At 47.5% G+C, this 21,183-nt stretch overlaps 2 protein-coding genes across 2 annotated transcripts in view; both read right to left on the reverse strand.

Moving 5' to 3' along the window:
- Positions 1-13,172, reverse strand: part of TRPM7 (transient receptor potential cation channel subfamily M member 7) — a 101,309-nt gene extending 88,137 nt beyond the window's left edge. The window contains 2 exon segments of the mRNA XM_029065075.1: positions 12,565-12,618; positions 13,055-13,172. Of these exon segments, the coding sequence (XP_028920908.1) occupies positions 12,565-12,618; positions 13,055-13,172 (172 nt within the window).
- Positions 9,870-21,183, reverse strand: part of SPPL2A (signal peptide peptidase like 2A) — a 61,145-nt gene continuing 49,831 nt past the window's right edge. Inside the window, exon 15 of the mRNA XM_029064744.2 lies at positions 9,870-13,874. Coding sequence (XP_028920577.1) covers positions 13,794-13,874 — 81 coding nt within the window. The 3' untranslated portion in view covers positions 9,870-13,793. The remainder of the gene's footprint in view (positions 13,875-21,183) is intronic.

Here is a 21,183-nt window from a genome sequence, read left to right on the forward strand (position 1 = left end):
TGTAAAAATGGGGATGGAGACTGTGAGCCCCAAGTGGGACAGGGACTTTGTCCAACCTGATTAGCTTTTATCTACCCCAGAGCTTAGTAACAGTGCCTGGCACAGAGTAAACACTTAACAAATACAGTAAAAAAGTAGGAGGGAGAACAGGTATTTAATCTGCATTTTATAGTTGAGGAAACTGAAGCCCACTGAAGTGAAATGACCTGACCAAGATCACACAGCAAACAACTGGCAGAGTTGGGAGTAGAACCATGGCCTAGTAGAGAGAGCAGGGGCCTGGGAGTCAGAAGAACCTGGATTCTAATCCCAGCTCTGCCACTTGTCAGCCGTGTGACCTTGGGCAAGTCACTTCACTTCTCTGCATCTCAGTTTCCTCAACTTTAAAATGAGGATTAAATATCCCGGCTCTGCCGCTTCTCAGCTGTTTGACCGTGGGCAAGTCACTTCACTTCTCTGTGCCTCAGTTACCTCATCTGTAAAATGGGGATTAACTGTGAGCCTCACGTGGGACAACCTGATTACCCTGTATCTGCCCCAGCGCTTAGAACAGTGCTCTGCACCTAGTAAGCGCTTAACAAATACCAACTTAACTTCTCTGTGCCTCAGTTCCCTCATCTGTAAAATGGGGATTAAGACTGTGAGCCTCACGTGGGACAACCTGATGACCCTGTATCTACTCCAGCGCTTAGAACAGTGCTCTGCACATAGTAAGCACCTAAAATACCAACATTATTATTATGATTATTACCCAGTCTCCCTCCTGTTTAGACTCTAAAGACCCATGTGGGCCAGGGAATGTCTGAGCTAATTAACTTGTACCTACCCCAGCGCTTAGAACAGTGTTCGACATGTAGTAAGCGCTTAACAAATACCATAAAAAAACCCCAGGGCCTATGACTCCCAGGCCCGTGCTCTTGTTCGCTAGGCCACGCTGCTTCCCTTGGGAGCCATCCTCCCTTTAAATTGAACCGACTGTTTGGGGCGATGGAAGAAACACATTCGGTCTTGAGCGACCTCCTTTTCAGGAAATTTGAGAACACTGAATGGGGCGCACTGGCTGAGAGAGAAGGGGCATCCAGGAGTCAAATGAAGCGAAGGAAGAGGACACACAGTATTTCCCTAGCATTTTCTTTAACCCTGCAATTTGCCTTCGATCGCCCTGTGACATTCTCTTTTTTTTCTGAGAAAGCATGTGGAAAGACAAGAGGTGCTGGTTCTGGCTGAGAATTCCAATACGCTGAATCTGCTGATTGAGAAGTTCCCTCCCGCCCCCCCGAGATTCTCAGACACAGGTTGAGACATCAGCTTGACTCCAAATCATCTGAGAAGCAAGCAGCCAACTCAGGGGGCTTATTTAATAATAACAGTGGCATGTTTTGTCTGTCTGTCTCCCCCTATTAGACTGTAAGCCCGTCAATGGGCAGGGACTGTGTTGCCGATTTGTACATTCCAAGTGCTTAGTACAGTGCTCTGCACATAGTAAGCGCTCAATAAATACTATTGAATGAATGAATGAATGTGTTAAGTGCTTACTAGGTGGCAAGCTCTTAGAGAAGCAGCTTGGCATAGTGGTTAGAGCCTGGGCCTGGGAGTCAGAAGGGCGTGGGTTCTAATCCCCGCTCGGCCACTTGTCTGCTGGGTGACCTTGCGCAAGTCACTTCACTTCTCTGGGTCATTTCCCTTTTCTGGAAAAGGGGGATTGAGACCGTGAACCTCACGTGGGGCAGGGACTGTGTCCAATCTGATTTGCTTGTATCCACCCCAGAGTTTAGTACAGTGTATGGCACAGAGTGAGTGCCTAACAAATACCACAGTTATTATTATTATTATTATCCTAAGTGCTGGGGTTACAAGTTAATCAGGTAGAACGGAGTCCCTGTCCCACATGGGCTGCCAGTCTTAATCCCCATTTTACAGATGAGATGACTGAGGCCCAGAGAAGTGAACTGAGTTGCCCAAGGTCACGCAGCAGACACGTGGCGGGGTCGGATTTGGAACCCAGGTCCTTCTGAATCCCAAGCCCGTGCTCTTTCCACTAGACCATCCAGGACACGTCTCCACCGGATTGTCTGTGGGTGTTGGGCTCTGAAGACCCACTCTGTTGGCAACTGCTTTAAGACATTTCAACTGTGAGCCCTTCCTGTTTTCTTCTTTTTTAATGGTATTTGTTAAGCGGTTACTATATGCCAGGCACTGTAAGAAACACCGGGGTAGATACAAGCTACTCAATTTGGACACAATCCGTGTCCCACATGGGGCTCACAGTCTTATAATCTTAATCTAGTAAGTGTTTAACAGATATCATTTTTAAAAAAGGGAAAAAACATCACACTTGGCTCCCTGCACTTTCGGGAAAACTCATGAACTTTAAAAGGGAAAAAAAGACATACCAATATTGCACCAATTGACCTGCGGAGCTTAATATTTAATTTAAAATACTGAGACTAGCAGCAAAAAATTTCAAAAAGAAAATAAAGAGCAAAGTCCTGAGGAGTCTTTCTCCATTTGGTATTTATGGCATAAAACTGAAGCTCGGGAAGGCCCTGACACTAATTTAAATTCAAGGCCTATTCAAAATAAACATTTGAATGAGACCGAATCTGTCGGCTCATAAAAGCCAAGCCTCCGATTTAACATAATCCTCAAAGCAACTTCAGGGATGTTAAACACCAATAACCTCTCCCTGCTCCTTCCCCTCCCTTCAGATGTCTGCCTGGAACTGGGAACATTTAGCCTTTGAGCTTTAAGGTTCGCAGTGAAATTCAAAAGATCTTAAATAGTTTTTCCCCCTTCCGAGAACCTTTCCATAGGAAAAACTTATTTTTGCAGAAACTTAATAACATAAGCATTAGATCTCAACACTAGCTCATTCAACCCGGTTTCTGTCCCCAACCAGGAGAGACACTTGGAAGAATCTTTTCTTTTTTAATGGATTTGTAAAGTGCTTTCTATAGGCCAGGCACCCCAGGCGCCGGGGTGGATACAAGCTAATCAGGTTGGACACAGTCCGTGTCCCCGGAAGGGTACACAGCCTTCATCCCCATTTTAAAGATGAAGGAACTGAGGCCAGAGAAGTGAAGCGACTTGCCCAGGGTCACACAGCAGATAAGTGGCGGAGCCAGGATTAGATTCGGGTCCTCTGACTCCCAGGCCCGTGTGGCCCTTGATGTCCATTTTAATGGTCAGCGATATTCCTATTTAGTCCCTCGTCCCGGTCCTTTCTGACCCCCCAACCTCCCGTCTCTCCCCACTTCGGTCTATACTTCACTCTGCGGCCCGGATTATCTTTCTGTAGAAACTCTCTGGGCATGTCTCTCCCCTCCTCAAAAATCTCCAGTGGTTGCCTATCGGCCTTGCCTTCAAATACTCTTGGCTTCAAAGCTGTCCATCCCCTGGCCCTCTCCTACCTCACCTCCCTTCTCTCCTTCTCCAGCCCGGCCCGTACCTCTCTGCCGCGGCCGCTCACCTCCTCACCGGGCCTCATTCTCGCCGGTCTCACCGTCGACCCCTGGCCCGCATCCTATCTCTGGCCTGGATCGTCCTCCCTCCTCAAATCCGCCAAACAATAACACTTCCCCCCTTCAAAGCCCTCCTGAAGGCTCACCTCCTCCAAGAGGCCTTCTCAGTCTAAGCCCCTCTTTTCTTCAGCTCCCCCTCCCCCCGCATCGTCCCGACTTGCTCCCTTTAGTCTACCCCGCTTCCCCATCCCACAGCACTTGTGTAGATACGTACTTATCTTTAATTCTATTTATTTATGTTAATGTCTGTTTACTTGATTTGATATGTGTATACATCCTCACGTAGGACAACCTGACTACCCTGTATCTACCCCAGCGCTTAGAACAGTGCTCTGCACATAGTAAGCGCTTAACAAATACCATCATTATGATTATTATTAAACAGGCATCAATAACATCAATGTAAATAAATAAAATTAACAATAATGTCGGTATTTGTTAAGCGCTTACTATGTGCAGAGCACTGTTCTAAGCGCTGGGGTAGACACAGGGGAATCAGGTTGTCCCACGTGGGGCTCACAGACTTCATCCCCATTTTACAGATGAGGTAACTGCGGCACAGAGAAGTGAAGCGACTTGCCCACAGTCACACAGCTGCCAAGTGGCAGAGCTGGGATTTGAACTCATGACCTCTGACTCCAAAGCCCGGGCTCTTTCCACTGAGCCACGCTGCTTCTCTAACTTGTTTTGATGTCTGTCTCTCCCCTTCTGGACTGTGAGCCCGTCGTGGGCAGGGGCTCAGTAGAAAGAGCCCGGGCTTGGGAGTCAGAGGTCATGGGTTCGAATCCCAGCTCTGCCACTTGGCAGCTGTGGGACTGTGGGCAAGTCACTTCACTTCTCTGTGCCGCAGTTACCTCATCTGTAAAATGGGGATTAGGAATGTGAGCCCCACGTGGGACAACCTGATTACCCTGTATCTACCCCAGCGCTTAGAACAGTGCTCTGGACATAGTAAGCGCTTAACAAATACCAACATTGTTATTATCTCTATTGCTGAATTGTACTTTCCAAGCGCTTAGCACAGTGCTCTGCGCACAGTAAGCTAAGCGCTCAATAAATACGATTGAGTGAATGAATGGACGATATCATCAATTTCCATCATTAATTGATGGAGAATTCATTCTCTATCAATTCCCCTCATCCCCAATTTTCCCTTTTACATGTGTAATTCTTCCCTCTACTTCCCCAACTGTCCCTTTAGAAACTCAGCGTAAACCTCTCTTCGAAAAATGTCTTCAAACTCTTCTGGAAGGTGCTTTCGTTTCTGGATGTACCAAAGTGCGGATAAAAATTCTGGGAGTCAGAAGGACCTGGATTCTAATCTTGATTCTGCCACTTGCCAGCTGTGTGACCTTGAGCAAGTCATTTCACTTCTCTGTGCCTCAGTAACCTCATTGGAAAAATGGGGATTAAGACTGTGAGACAGAGACTCTGCCCTACCTGGTGATTTTGTATCTACCTCAGGGCTTAGTTAAGTGCCTGGAACACAGTAAGCACTTAACAGTAGCATAAAAAACAAACAAACAAAACGAACCGAAAAAAGCCTTGGCAGGGTGGAGACTTCAAGAGAAGAACAAATTGCCACCCTGCCCATGAGGAACAGAAAACCCAGCAGAGATGGGCAAATACAAAACCTGAACATGTAAACAGACGAAAGATGAGAGTCACACAAATAACCAGGTAACCCAAGAATCGCAGAGGTTTGCAGATTCTCAGACATATATGTAAAGGAGAGCTGTAAATGCCCACTGCTGGGGGGGAATCGTGTGATTAGGGTGGCGTGGGTAGGTGGGGAGGAATCGGGGATGTTCATCCTGGCACGTTTCCTGAAAGAGAAGGGTGTTTTAGAAGAGCTTTGATGAAGGGGGAGGAACCAGGTTGCTAGATCAGTGGTATTTATTAATAATAATAATAATGTTGGTATTTGTTAAGCACTTACTATGTGCAGGGCACTGTTCTAAGCGCTGGGGTAGATACAGGCTAACCAGGTTGTCCCACGTAAGGCTCATAGTCTTCATCCCCATTTTACAGATGAGGTAACAGAGGCACAGAGAAGTGACTTGCCCACAGTCACGCAGCTGACAAGTGGCAGAGCCAGGATCTGAACCCATGACCTCTGACTCCCAAGCCCGGGCTCTTGCCACTGAGCCATGCTGCTTTGTGCAGAGCACTGCCCTAAGTGTTTTCCTGTTCCTCACGGGCAGGGGGGCAATTTGTTCCCTCGAAGTGTTCACCGTGTCGATACAAGAGTTGGTAGGCAGATTCTCAGCCCACAAGGAGCAAGTTTGATGAAGCAGAGGGGGTGTCCACATGGTCATTATCGAGGCTGTGAGCCCCACGTAGGAGAGGAACTGGGTCCAACCTAATAAACTTGTATCTACCCCTGTGCCTAATACAGTCCCTGGCACATAGTAAGCGCTTCACGAGTACCACAGTTATTATTACTGCCATACAATACGCCCTTCCTGGGTATAGAACACTGCGCTGGGTACACAGTGCAGACCTGAGTATTTGGAACATATACACAGTAAAGGAGGGGGTCCTTATCCTCCACGAATTTGCAGACCAGTGGAGGAGACGAGAGGCCTCAAACTGCCAGACAGACAGTAGGCAAAAGTGGGAGTGAAGATCAAGTGACAAAAGCAGAAGTAAAGCAATTAAATCACGAGTAATAAATATACACGCAAGTGCTAAGGTATGCAGTGGCTTGGAGGCAAGAAAGTTTAGTGGGAGGGATAGCGAGCAGCTGGCCTGGAATGGGGAGCGGGAGGAGAGGAACAGGAGAAGGGTTTGGAAGATCCAATATTGGGGGGATCTTGGAGTGTGGCCTAGTGGGGAGAGGACAGGACTGGAAGTCAAGACACTTGGACTTTTTTTTTTTTGGTATTTCACTGCTATGTGCCGTGTATAACCCTAACCCTGCCCACAATGAGCTTACAGTCTAGAGGGACGCTACAGGGCCCTGAAATATTACTGAGGAAGAATCCGATTTTTTTAAAATGGTATTTAAGTGATTACTATCCCAGCTCTGCCGCTTGCCAGCTGTGTGACTTTGGGCAAGTCACTTAACTTCTCTGTGCCTCAGTTACCTCATCTGGAAAATGGGCATTAAAACTGTGAGCCCCACCTGGGACAACCTGATCACCTTGTATCCCCCCGGCGCTTAGAACAGTGCTTTGCACACAGTAAGCGCTTAACAAATACCACCACTATTATCATTATTATTACTATGTGCCACGATGCGGGATAGATAGAAGGTAATCAGGTTGGACACAATCCATGTTCCGCATGGAGCTCACGGTCTTAATCCCCATTTTACAGATGAGGTAACTGAGGCCCAGAGAAGTGAAGCGACTTGCCCCAAGGTTACACAGCAGATAAGTGGCGGAGCCAGGATTAGAACACAGGTCCTCTGTCTCCCAGGTCCACGCTCTAGCCACTACGCTACGCTGCTTCCCTAGTAACCATAGTGAGCTTAGCATGGTGAAGTGGATAGAGCACAGGGCTGGGAGTCAGAAGGTCGTGGGTTCTAATTTTGGCTTCACCAGTTGTCTGCTGTGTGACCTTGGGCAAGTCACTTCACTTCTCTGGGCCTCAGTTCCCTCATCTGTAAAAGTGAGGTTTGAGACTGAAAGCCCCACGTGGGACAGGACTTGTGTCCAACCCAATTTGCTTGTATCCACCCCAGTGCTTAGTACAGCACCTGACACACAGTAAGTGCTTAACAAACACCATGAAAATTAATTCTTATTCTAACAAGCTTAGCATAGCAGGTGCTTAACAAATACCACAATAATAATAATACCATAACAATAATAATAAAGTGATTATTATGTGCCAAGCACTACATTAAGCCCTGGGGTAGATAGAAGCACAAGTAGATGCTGACTCTGTCCCTCATGGGGCTCACGGTCTAAGACGGAGGGAGAACGGGTATCCTGTCTCCATTTTACAAATGAGTAAACTGAGGCACAGAGAAGTTGTGACCTGTCCAAGGTCACAAGCGGGGCAGGTGGCAGAGCTGGGATTAAAACTCAGGTCTCCCGATTCCCAGTACTGTCCTCTTCCCACTAGGCTGAAACATGATCTTTTTTTTTTTTTTATGGTCTTCGTTAAATGCTTACTATGTGAGCTCGTTGTGGGCAGGGAATGTGTCTATTTATTGTTATATTGTATCCTCGCAAGAGCTTAGTACACAGCTCAATAAATATAATTAATGAATGAATGGCATTTACTGTTCTAAGCGCTGGGGTAGACACAAAAGAGACAGGTTGGACACTGTCCCTGTCCCAGGTGAGGCTCACAGTCTTCACCCCCATTTTACAGATAAGGGAACTGAGGCACAGAGAAGTTAATTGACTTGCCCAAAGTCACCCAACAGGCAAGCGGCAGAGCTGGGATTAGAACCCGGGTCCTTCTGATTCCCAGGCCCGGGCTCAATCTGCTAGGCCGCTGTAGAGGGAAACTGGGATCTCCTGCAGAATAGTAAGGAGACGTGACAAATTGTGAAAAGGCCTGGAGGAGGAGGAGGAGGAGGAGGAGGAGGAGGAGGAGGAGGAGAAAGAGGAGGAGGAGGAGTCTTGCAGCTGGGTGTGCAATGGAGGGAAAGTTGAAGGTTGGGAGACTGGCAGAGACGCCTTAGTAGTGGGAAGGCGTGGAGAGCGGAGCAGGGCTGAGTCTGGGAAGCAGAGGTACATCTGGGAAATATTTCGGAGGAAGAGTCATCTGGGTGTGGTGTCTGAAGGGGTACGGGAAGTTTATGGGAGGGAAGGTTGATCCCTCCCTCTCCGTTGCCCACACTTGACCTCGAGGCCGATTTGGGGCAGAGGGGAAAGACAAGGTTAACAAGGACATGTCCCCCCTCTCCTCCTTAGCCTGGGAGCTCCAAGCGGGACAGGGCTTGGGTCTGACCTAATTGACTTGTATCTACCCCAGTGCTTAGAACAGTGTTTGACACACAGTGAGCGCTTAACAGATACCACAGAGACAAAAGAAGGACTGAGCTCCGATCAACTCTCTGAGCCCCTATCCACATTTCAGCCCTCATCACCCCCTCACCCCCGCTTCAGGGAGCCTAGGCAAGAAGAGACCACCTTAGCAGACAATCAAGGGTATTTATTGAGAGCTCAGTGCCGAGCAATGTTGGTATTTGTTAAGCGCTTACTATGTGCAGAGCACTGTTCTAAGCGCTGGGGTAGACACAGGGGAATCAGGTCGTCCCACGTGGGGCTCACGGTCTTAATCCCCATTTTACAGTTGAGGGAACTGAGGCACAGAGAAGTGAAGTGACTTGCCCACAGTCACACAGCTGACAAGTGGCAGAGCTGGGATTCGAACTCATGACCTCTGATTCCAAAGCCCATGCTCTTTCCACTGAGCCACGCTGAAGCACTTGGGAGGGTCCAATACGACAGAATTAGCTGGCACGTTCCCTACCCGTAAGGAGCTTACAGTCCAGAGGGGAAGACGGACATTAATATAATCAATCAATGGTATTAGAGAAGCAGCACTGCATCGTGGATAGAGCGCGGGTCTGGGAGTCGGAAGGACATGGGTTCTAATCCCGGCTCCGCCACTCGTCTGCTGTGGGACCTTGGGCAAGTCGCCTCGCTTCTCTGGGCCTCAGTTACCTCATCGGTCAAATGGGGATGGGGATTGTGATCAAACCAATTTGCTTCTAAAATAATTCTGGTACTTGTTAAGCACTTACTATGAGCCAAGTACTGTTCCAAGCGCTGGGGTAGGTAATCAGGTGCCTGGCCTTTGCCATTTAAATCAATCAATGGTATTTATTGAACGCTTATTGTGTGATGAGTACTGTACTAAGTACTCAGGAGAGTACAATATAATGGAGTGGGAAGACATTCTCTGACCCTAGTGACTTATGGTCTCTAGCTCAGAGTCTTAATAATAATTATCTTGTGTCTATCCTAGTTTTTAGTACAACGCTTGGCACATAGTAAGCACTTACTATGTTTGGCCCATAAGTGCTTACTATGTGCCAAGCGCTGTACTAAAAACTAGGATACGTATAAGGTACTCAGACCAAACACAGTCCCTGTCGTATATGGGGCTCGCTAAGGAGGGGGTATGATTTAATCTCCATTTTACAGTTGAGCAGTCTGAGGCACAGAGAAGTGAAGCCACTCGCCCAAGGCCACACAGCGGGTTCCTGGCAGGGTCAAGATTAGAACCCAGGTCTTCTGGCTCACAAGCCCATGCTCTTTACACTAACGCCAGGCCACTATTTTGTTATTTGTACAACAGAGGGGCTCCGAACATCTGGGTAAATGTACAGTCAGAAGAACAAAAGGTCTGGTTAACACCAAAATAATCATTAACTCCAGCTTCTTTTAAAAAGAAAATTTATTAAATAGCAACACTTCATCTTTACATTTGAAAAACTGGTTCTGGTCAGCTCATCGGGACCATCAGTTCAAAGCACAGTAGATTCCGTTGTACTAGAGAAGACCTATCAGTAATAAAAAAGCATCAAAATTCAGTTTTTAAAATTAGCACTGCTTATATAAAAAGGTCACAAAAAGTTAGTAGTGTTATTGAATTAATTTACATTTCAGTAATTTACCTCATTCTAAGAAAATTCTACCAAATCTTTGCTCGCTCTAATATGACTCAGCCAGAACTCTTAACAATATTCACAAAAAAGAGTGTTACCTCCTGGTCAGTTACTCTGCACCCAGTAGGTGCTCAATAAATACCATTGATGACAACCGGTGGTATTTATTGAGCGCTCATTGTGTACAGAGCACTGCATTAGCGTGAGGGAGAGCACAATACAATGGAAGCTTCTGTGGAGCACCTAATAATTGTTCTCTCACAAGCAACTCCTAGCAAGAGAGCTACCGAGTCAGCGGCCAGAAGATAACTTAATTAAACACGTATTTGATCATATGCAAGGAGGGTAGACAGACTTGGGAAGCTACCAAAGGGGACGCCCACGAATCCGGCTGAGAGGGCAAATGGTGGTGTTTTTCTAGATACTGAAAACCGGACATAGGATTTAAGCGCTTAGTGCGTGCACCGCACTGTACGCGGCGCTGGGAAAGACTGCGCAGGTGGGAATTAGACCCAGGCCCCCGAGGGGCGGGATACTGCTTTTCCCATCATCTCCTCCCCTTTCTTGGAAGTCTCCTCCCTCAATGCTGACGTTCAGATGAAGATGGTCTCTACGGAAAATCCAGACGGATTCTTTAGGTCCTCAAGACCAATTCCCCCGTTACATTTAGAAAAAAATAAATGACGTGGTCCTGTGTAGAAGGATGTAGTCAGTTGTGGATTTCTTTATTGCCCAAAGGTACGGGCTGAATAGTATTCATCTCTGAACCTTTTCTGTGGCCTGCGGGTTCAGTGATGCAAACAGGAGCCTTGAAACGCTTATCTGAAACTAGAGCTATCCAAACCACAAAAGGCTCCGGGATGTAGTTCAGATAATTCCTGCGGCAGAAATTCCACCTTGCTTCTGAAAAGCTCATGTTTCCACATCTTCTCATTTTCCTTCACAATTTCCTCCTAAAGCCAAATGGGGCTAAGTTCCTCCATTTTGTGTAACTAGGGCTGCAGGCAACCCGTGGGAAGTGTAAAAGCCACTTCCTCACTGAAGCCTGGGCCGTCCAACTCTGAAAGTTCTCAAATCTCACCGGTCGAATGTCAGTGGAAACCCCCCACCTCCTCCCGCCTAGGGATTCGAGCAGTTTCCAGTTCGCTCGAGGCCGAAATATCCCAGGAACAGCAGCCTTGGGGCAGAAACAGGAAAGATGGTTTACCTAAAGGTTTACCTAAAATTCACCGGCTTCTAGGTACATCCACTAAACCCGACGATTAAATCCCAATGCCAAATTAAAACTTTTTCATATTGAGGAAAAAAATACCGCAGCTCACACTCTACCCAGGAGAGAATGCTAAACTCCAAAGCGGTTTCAGCAAAATTGGAGGAAAAGGATCAAAACTTCAGTATTAATCTCTATTCTGTCAACGATTGTTTTGAATTTCTAACAGAAAATTCGGTGACAATTTATAGTCAGAACTATCTTACAGGAATTCTCATGCCCCAAGTCATTTTCGATTGTATCTTGGGAAAAGCACCCATCAAGGACTTACTATTATTTGCTTTTACACAACGCGTGTCTGGGAAGCGACTAGTTTCCACTCGAAGTAATTGGCAGAGGGAATGGAGAGAGAGAAATATGAACTGGATTTTCAATCAAGTTAACCCTCTAAACTGAGTTCATATACGATTGTTCTAGTTTTAGTCATTAGACTATTTTATACAGATCCTTCAAGTTAATCATCAAATTAGAAGGAAAATATCCTTTAACTTTTCAAGTTTTATTTTTCCAAACTACCCTGTTTTACCTTTCAGGCCAGCAAGATCTTTTTTTTTCCCTATATGGGTTGGTAATCGTTCGATGGGATTTATTGAGCACTTAGGGTGCGCAGAGCACTGTACTAAGCGCTTGGGAGAAAACAATACAGGATAAATTACAACTGATTCATAATAGTACAAAGAAAAGCTAAGGATCAGCAGGCGTCATTTTCAGAGTACTTGTTCATTTTTTTCTTGTTGGTTCTTCAAGATCTTCTAAATAACTCAACAAGAAAAGGGTTTTGTCTATCAAAGGCAGCCAGCTGAGTAATCAGACATGATTTAGAAACCAACAGTAGTCAGTTCTACTCCTAAAAAACTTGTTTCATTTTGAGATAAAGCTACAGTAAAATTACTCCACCTAGGAGAAGCCAGCGTTTTACTTGAAGGAATAGAGGGTAGGCAAGAAAACAGGTTGTCCCGCTTCAGGTGAAAGAGAAAAGACAGTAAAGTACGCTCGCGTCCCGGCTATCAGTACGATGGGATAAAATCGCCTTCGTTTTGACAAAGGAATCCGTGATTGGCCCACGCCTGATGTTGACATTATAAAATCAAAATAGAGCCGAGGTTTTTGAAGCAATTTAATCCTTGCTGTATCCTTGACTCCTTGAATCATCCCAGCCTGTCAAGAAACAGGGAGTCTCAGCAACAATTTCCTACTCTCGACCAGAAAGCCAAGGTTCGCCGTTAACCTCTCCGAGCGTTGCTCGGTCGCTATTACCCGAAAAAGCAAAAAAAATCACAGGGAGCAAAATTGCGGGGTGAGTTTCCCACAGCTAATCCCTGTGGTACAGTTGTACGTCATCTATAACACAAATACCAACCATTAAATGAAAAATAAAAATGCCCCATTTAGAGCACATGCTGAATGGTTGAGCCCCTGAAAGAGATTAAATAGTAGCTCTACCTTTGAGAAAGTGAACACCCTTTGACCTTAACAAAAGATTATCATTGTTTATAATCCACATTTTGTAAATGATTCCTAGAGAAGTAAAAGCTAGGCTGGGGGAGGGCTGGGTTGACCGCGCCGTTCTCTACGATCTGAGGAGGGCAAAGGGGAGTGAGACGGTGGTTTGCCCCGTACTCAGAGATGCTAAACAGCGGGGTCAGTGTCCAGGGCTTCGGGGGAGATCCCCGACCTCGCCCTTACCCCCGTTGGACGGTGACGGACAAGCGGAAGACGGCCAGCTATCAAAAGCGGCAGACTCGGGTTTTGGTCTGCGGAGGGCCGGAGCAAGAACGTCAATACATCTCTGGCTCCTCTCCATCGCTGGAGGGCTATCGTGAACAGTCATTTATGCAGGTTGATGGAATGAACTTGGCCTCCGTTCTCAACAAGAGTTGGCCACCTCTTGGAAAGCCCGAATCCACTCAGTCACCCTCTCCACTCACGTCTTCGGACCTCTGTGAAGCTGTGACTTCCTGGGCCTTGACAGTTAACAGCAATTTCGAACCAGCGCTGGCTAAGCCGGAAACCCATCGTTCCTTCGTAATAAAATCTGCACGGAAGCCCGGAACCGGACAGAAGTAGCAGTCTCTGGCATTCGAGTCAACTTGAACCAAATCAGACAACATATTTATACACAGTGGCAGGATCAAGAAATGCTTATATAAAAATATACCGTGTACAACACAGGTGGAAAAATCTCATGGACAATATACTTTTATTTACTGTGAAGGCACAATTTTACTCGACATTTTGGCCATCGGAAAGCAAAATACATTTTCGTCGTACGCTGTTTTCTGACAGTCTCCGTTCATAAAAATATATACGCAAGCACGAAAAATTTATTGAGGATTCTTTTAAATTCAATTAAAAATTCAATTAAAAAATTAAACTTTTCAGTCTGTTCGTAGAAAAAAAATGAAATGCTTTCTTGCGGGGCTACCTAATATCGTTGTCCTTCGGTCTGTTCATTGGGTGGCCCGCCATTTTCTTCATTGGCTGGATAGTCTAGGTGATCCATCATCTACGTACAAAGGAGAGTAGGGTTCAGATTTCGCAAATGACCGTTTTCCTGCTGCTTTTCAGTCGGTAATGAGAGATGTTGGATTAAGGGGAGAGCTTTGCAACTGAGCAAGTGAGAGAGGGTCTCATAAAGTAGGAGCTACGTGTCTGTAGGTTTGAATACTTTCAATTTCTAAGACCACGGGCAAGTGCCATCCCGGGTCGAATGTCTGGGCCGTCCAACCCAGTCCTCCGTCTCTAACGGAGCCCACATTCTAGTCCTGAGTTCCCAACCCCCTCCGCTGTGGGACCTCGGGCAGGTTTACACAACCGCGTGCCTTGGTTTTCTCACCTGCAAAACGGGGATAAAATAAATGCCCACACTTTCTCCCGCTTAGGGAGTGGGCCCCACGTGGGCCAGAAGCTTGGGTCTGTTTATCTCCTGTCTCAGCCGGCGCTTAGCACATTTAGTATTTATGGTATTTATCAAGCACTTACTATGTGTCCAACACTGTTCTAAGCGCTGGGGTGGGTACAAGTTAAGTCGGACACAGTCCCTGTCCCGCAAGGGGCTCACCGTCTGAGTAGGAGGGAGAACAGGTGTTTAATCCCCATTTTACAGTTGAGGAAACTGAGGTAGAGAGAAGCAAAGTGACTTAGGTCACTCAGCAAGCGATCGGCAGGGCGGGAATTTGAACCCAGGTCCTCTACTCACAGACCCGTTCTCCTTTCTCTAGGCCATGCTGCTTTCTCAGAATGGTTATTATTCTTAGCAGGATGTTTCAGAAGGGTAGTTAACCTGTAGGACAACTGTGGGGAAGCAGCACGGCCTAGTGGATAGAGCAACGGCCTGGGAGTTAGAGGTACCTGGGTTCTAATCCTAGCTCTGCCACTTGTCTGCTGTGAACTTGGGCACGTCACTTCACTTCTCTGAGCCTCAGTTACCTCATCTGGAAAATGGGGATTAAGACTGTGAGCTCCATGTGGGACAGGGACTGTGTCCAATCTGATTACCTCGTATCTAACCCAGAGCTTAGAACGATGCTTCGATCATAATGCTTAATAAGTATCATTAAAAAAACCCTGTCATCTTTGAATTAGGGATAGACCGTTTCCACCGATACCTGCCACGAGGAGCTCATCGCTCCATTACAGGGAAATTATTTTTCAAAAACATTTTGAGATTAAGTGCGACTTGGGGGATGGCAGAGATTAAGGAATCCTGCGATCTGTCGATCAATCCTATCTTTTGGGTGTTTACTGCGTGCAGAGCACTGAACTGAGCACTTGGGAGAACACAAAATGGAAGGCATTTTCCCTGGCCACGATGAGCTTCGGTCTAGAGAACGGGTAAACAGGGAGTCGGGGATGGCAAGTGTTTCTTGCCAGCCTTCTTGCAAGTAAAAATAATTTGGTCCCTTAACCACCCTTATATTTTAAATCTGAATATATCTACATGAAGCTAGCAAATGTATTAAACAAAATAATTACGCTCATACATCCATACTCCGTGTAGTCAACTGGGATTTTTAGTAGCTGACACCCATGGCCACAAAAAGAGAATTAAATAGCTCGGTTTCACATCCTTCCAAATGCTTTGTAAAGGAGTATCTTTTCACAAAAGGAAATTAAACATCAGAAGCACCCCTCTTGCCCCTGTTTCATTGGAGTCGGAGGCGGCGGGTTCTAATCCCCGCTCCGCCACTTATCGGCTGTGTGACTTTCAACAATCCATCCCGGGCAATTTCAACAATCCATCACCTGTTAACACGTCCCGTCATCTGACTTTCCGATCAATGAGGGGAGAGAATTTCACGGGAAGCCAGCTGTGGGGCAAAGTCAATGTTTGGGTAGATTTAGCAATTTCTACCTCTCTATCGGAACGCTCGCTAAAGTAATGCTCAACCTACTACGACCCAGCCCACACACTTGCTCCTCTAACGCCGGCCTACTCGCCGTACCTTGATCTCATCTACATTGCTGCCAACCCCTTTTCCGCACCTTTCCTCTGGCCTGGAACTCCCTCCCGCTCCGTATACGACTCATTCATTCTATCGTATTTATTGAGCGCTTACTGGGTGCACGGCACTGTACTAAGCACTTGGGAGGGTACAGTAAAACAATAAACAGACGCATTCCCTGCCTGCAAAGAAAGGACGCTCAGAGCTCTCTGCCAAGTGGCCTCAGTTGGTGTGGACTGCTGAACGACGCCTGGGACAGAGGCCTACCCGAGGACACTGAGCTCTCTCCCTGCTGAGGGACCTCAGCAGGCACCGTCCTCTGAACAACGCTCGGGACAGAGACCTGCCCGAGGTCACGAGATCTCTCCGCCGAGCCGCCTCAGCCGGCGCAGGACATCGGAATCATCGCCTGCCGTCCACCCGCCGGACTCCTAAGGCCGAGAACCCATTTCCTTCTTCCCTCTTTCTACAGTCCGGCCTGAATCCACAGTGGAGAACCCAGAGCGGGTGTGGCTGTCTGACATCCGGGTTTTTATATATCAACAGCTGCTTGCCTTTACATCAACCCAAAGTTGTGTTCGCTCCTAAATATTAGCCTCTTCCCTGTCAATTCAGCAAATTACTCAGGGAACCATCGGATTCAGCAGCTATTGCTGTTCATAATTTCACCTAGAATCCTTACCCTTCTCCAATTTCACCAAGTCCCCTCCATTCCCTCCCTCCAATCTGCCCTTCCCAGCACCCATTCCCCCCTCTATCCAATCCCTCCTCCACCCCTTCGCTCCACCCTCACCCCTCTTCCCTGCTTTATCCCAGTTATCCTGTCCAGGCTAAACACCTCATTTCCTCTGTCCCCCCCCACCCCGCTGCCAGTCAGCTCACTCCCATCCAACTCCTCCCCACCCACCCATCGCACCCCCCACTCCCGCAACACCCCCTCATCAGCCACATTCAAGTGTGACTTGTAGATTAATAATAATGGTGGTATTTCTTAAGCATTTACTATGTTCCAGGTACTGTTCTAAGCTCTGGCATAGATACAAGATATTCGAGTTGGACTCTGTCCCTGTCCTCCATAGGGCTCACAGTTTTAATCCCCATTTTACAGCTGAGGGAACCGAGGCAGAGAAAAGTGAAGTCATTTGCCCAAGGTCACAAGACAGCAAGCGGCAGAGCCGGGATTGGAACCCAGGTCCTTCGGACTCCCAGGCCCATGTCGTATCCGCTAGGCCACACTCTTTCCTGCTCCATCAGGGGGAAGCTTTCCTTCATCCTTGACCTGTTCTTGACCCAGTCACCGCTTCTCTTCACCATCACTGAAGCCTGTTTCTCCCCAGATGACACGGTCTCCCCTGCTGCTGTATCCAGGGGGGCCTCTTCTTCTCCCACTCTCCCAGACTCACTGGGAAAGGAGGAGGTGTTGGCTTCCTTCTCGCTCCCCAAGGCTGCTTTCGCACCATCCCACCTCCCCCATCCCTCTCTTTGCCATCTTTCGAAGCCCTTATCATCCGCTTCTTCCAGATACTAGTCACTGTCATCTATTGGCCCTCAGGCCTCACCTTCAACTTTCTGAACTATGTTGATCCCTTTCTCACATTCCTTCTCTCTTTCGCCATCCTTGGAGATTTCAATATCCACACGGGTGTTCCTGACGACCGTTCCTCTGCCCGCTTCCTATCACTCCTCAGCTCCACTGACCTCCTGCTCCACCCCAGCTCGCCCACTCACCAACTTGGCCATGCGCTCCATCTCATCATCTCGAGCCACTGTACAGTCTCCACCCTCATCAACTCTGAAATCCCTCTATCTGACCACAACCTCACCTGCCTCCTCTCCCCCACCCCTCATATCCGTGATATTCTCCCAGAGACGTCCGATCTGTTGACCCCATCCAATTTTCTCAAGTCATCATGCCCCATTCAGCTTCCAACTGCAAGCTTCCTTCCCTCGATGACCAAATTGATGCCCTCGGCACCATCCTCTCTATTGAACTCGACTCTCTCGCTCCCCTATCCCTTCGTCGATCTCGTACTGCTAACTCACAGTCCGCTTCTTTGGCTCCCGTGCCTGAGCCGCAGAGCGCCACTGGCGGAAATCTAGATGTCAGGCCGACCTCGGCCACCTCAAGTTCAGCTCTGTGGGCTTTAACTCGGCCCCCTCTTCTGTCCGGCAAAATATTTTATCCATTCTTATTGACACCTACGCCCATTACCCTCACCAGTTGTCCCAGATGTTTAACTCCCTCCTCAAACCCACTGTCCCCTCACCTCTTGCCCCCCGATGGCCTGGCCTCATATTTTATTGAGGAAAATTGAAATCATCAGGCGTGATATCCCTAAAATCCCTATTCTATCCGAGGACACTGAGCTCTCTCCCTGCTGAGGGACCTCAGCAGGCACGGTCCTCTGAACAACGCTCGGGATAGAGACCTGCTCGAGGTCACGAGATCTCTCCACCGAGCCGCCTCAGCCGGCCCAGGACGTCGGGCCCCACATCAGGCCCTTCCCCCTCCTGTTCCTTCTTCAAGTCTCCCACTTTTCCCAGCCGTATCTCTTACTTCCCCTCAAAATCCACCCCCTCCACCTGAGCGTCCGACCCCATCCCTTCACACCTTAGCAAAGCACTCGCCCCCTCCCTCCCTTCCTCCCTCCCTGACTTCCATCTTCAACTGTTAGCTCTCCAAGGGTTTTTTCCCTACTGCTTTCAAACATGCCCACGTCTCCCCTATCCTAAAAAAGCTCTCCTTTGACCCCATGTCTCTCTCCAGTTGTCTCCCTCTTAGCAATCCTCTCCAAACTCCTTGAGTCTACACCCACAGACTCAAGCTCCTCTCCTCCGATTCTCTCCTTGACCCCCTCCAATCTGGCTTCCGCCCTCTTCACCCCACAGAAACCGTCCTCTCAAAGGTCACAGATGATCTCCTTGCCAGACCCATTGGCCTTACCTCATCCTAATCCCCCTCGTCCTCTCAGCTGCCTTCGACACTGACGAGCACTCCGTTCTCCTGGGAACATTATCCAATCTTGGTTTTGCTGACACTGTCCTCTCCTCGTTCTCCTCCTATCTTTCTGGCCGCTCATTCTCAGACTTTTTTTTTTAATGGTATTTGTTAAGCACTGACTATGTGTCGGGCGCTGTACTAAGCGCTGAGGTAGATACAAGCTAGTCAGGGTGGACACAGTCCATGTCCCACATGGGACTCCAATTCTTATTGCCCATTTTTCAGGTGAGGTAACTGAGGCACAGAAAAGTTAGGTGACTTGCCCAAGGTCACGCAGCAGAGAAAGGGCGGGGCCAGGATAAGAACCCGGTCCTCTGACTCCCAGGACATGCTCTTTCCACGAGGCCATGCTGCTTCTCCCAGCAACTCCTGGGGCTGTTATTGCTCTATAATAATGTATTATTGTAATAACATATTATTATAATAATGTATCATTATAATAATATAATTTCCTCTTCATATCCGACAATTACTCTCCCCACTTTCAAACCCCTCTTTGAAGGCAGATCTCCTCCAAGAGCCCATCCCCAAGCCTTTCTTCTTCTCCCTCTCCTTGTGTGTCACTAGCACTTGGTTGTGATCCCTTTATTCACCCCTCCCTCAGCCCCACAGAACACGTATATATCCGTAATTTATTTATTTCCATTAATGACCGTTTCCCCCTCAAGGCTGTAAACTCGTTGTTATGTTGCACTGTACCCACCACGCTGCACGCAGTAAGTGCTCAATAAATACCACTGATTAATGTGGGACATGCTTACTCTCTAAAGCAAAATATCCCCATCAACTGGGTTTTGATTAAGGATGGGATATATTTAAATCAAAAAGAGTTTAAAATGAGAAAAATAGAGGTATAGGAAACAAGTGTTGAGGCTCTAAACCAGCTAACCTTGGGGGACCTTTTTTTCGGGAACAAGGGATGCTAACATTTAATTGGGAAGCTACAATTCAGACGAGTGACAGAGTCGGAATTAGAACCCAGATCCTTCTGGCTCCCAAACCTGCGTTCTATCTGCTAGACTGGGCTGCTTCCCATTACACCAGGCTGTTTGTCTTTTGGATCCTTAATATTTGAAGTGCTATTTGAATTTGCTATTGATGCCTGTCTACTTGTTTTGTTGGGTTGTCTCCCCCTTCTAGACCGGGAGCCCGTTGTTGGGTAGGGATTGTCTCTGATGCTGAATTGCACTTTCCAACCACTTAGTACAGTTCTCTGCACACAGTAGGCTCTCAATAAATACGACTGACTGAATGAATGAAAGTGAAAATCTTAAATTAAAATTGGCCCAACCACGAGATGATTCGTGACCGTCGCCCCGTCTCCCTCCTCCCGTTCCTGATCAAACTCCTCAAATGGGTCTCTGATGCTGAATTGCATTTTCCAACCACTTAGTACAGTTCATTCCGTTTCATTCCTTCATTCCGTTTCTTCCAGGAGGCCAACCCTCAATCTCTCCACTCCCTACCCTATAACCCCCACAATTGCTTCTCTAGCATTTCCCAAGCATTTGAGTTCTCACACCCTCCTGGAGCATGTAAGGGTCTGGGGAAGGGTCGTGAGGGAGGCGAAACCTAATGACAGAAATGAGCGCTTTTAAGAAAAGCATCATGGCCTTGTGGAACGAGCACAGGCCTGGGAGTAGGAGGACCTGGGTTCTTGTTCCAAGGGTTTGGGGACCTTAACCCTCGAGGGACTCGAGTTGGACCCGTCAGTCAGTCGGATTTATTGAGCGCTTACGGTCTGCAGAGCACTGTACTAAGCGTTTAAGGGGAGGACAATAGAACAGACACATTCCCTGTCCACAACCAGTTTCCAGTCTAGAGACCTGGGCTGGCTTCGCGAGCCACAGCCATCAAACTGTGGGCTCACACTGGAAATATACCCCTAACTGCCTCCCAAACACACACCCTGAGCACTTACTGACTGCCCTAAGTGCTGGGATAGGTACAAGGGAATTAGGTCAGACACAGTCCCGCTCCCACAAGGGACCCACAGACTAAGGAGGAGGGAGAACAGGTACTGAATTCCCATTTTACAGTTGAGGAACTGAGGCACAGAGAAGTGAACTGACTTGCCCAAGGTCACACAGCCAGCAACTGGTCTTCTGCCTTCCAGGCCCATGCTCGTTCCACAAGTCCATGCTGCTTCTCTTAAAACAGTCAATGCGTCACTAGGATTTACCTCCCTAAAAAAGTATATCTTTATACTCCACTGCTTTTTCCTACTGATAATTTACTTTGTCTCCCCAGCTACCACGTAAAGTTCTTGAAGGCAGGAATCAAGGCTACTAATTCTACTCTAATTCTCCAAGTTCTCAGTACAGTCCTCTGTACACAACAGGTGCTCAATATGTACTGCTCCTCCATTA

Source organism: Ornithorhynchus anatinus, chromosome 5 (assembly GCF_004115215.2).
Source record: "Ornithorhynchus anatinus isolate Pmale09 chromosome 5, mOrnAna1.pri.v4, whole genome shotgun sequence".
Taxonomy (NCBI): Eukaryota; Metazoa; Chordata; class Mammalia; order Monotremata; family Ornithorhynchidae; genus Ornithorhynchus; species Ornithorhynchus anatinus.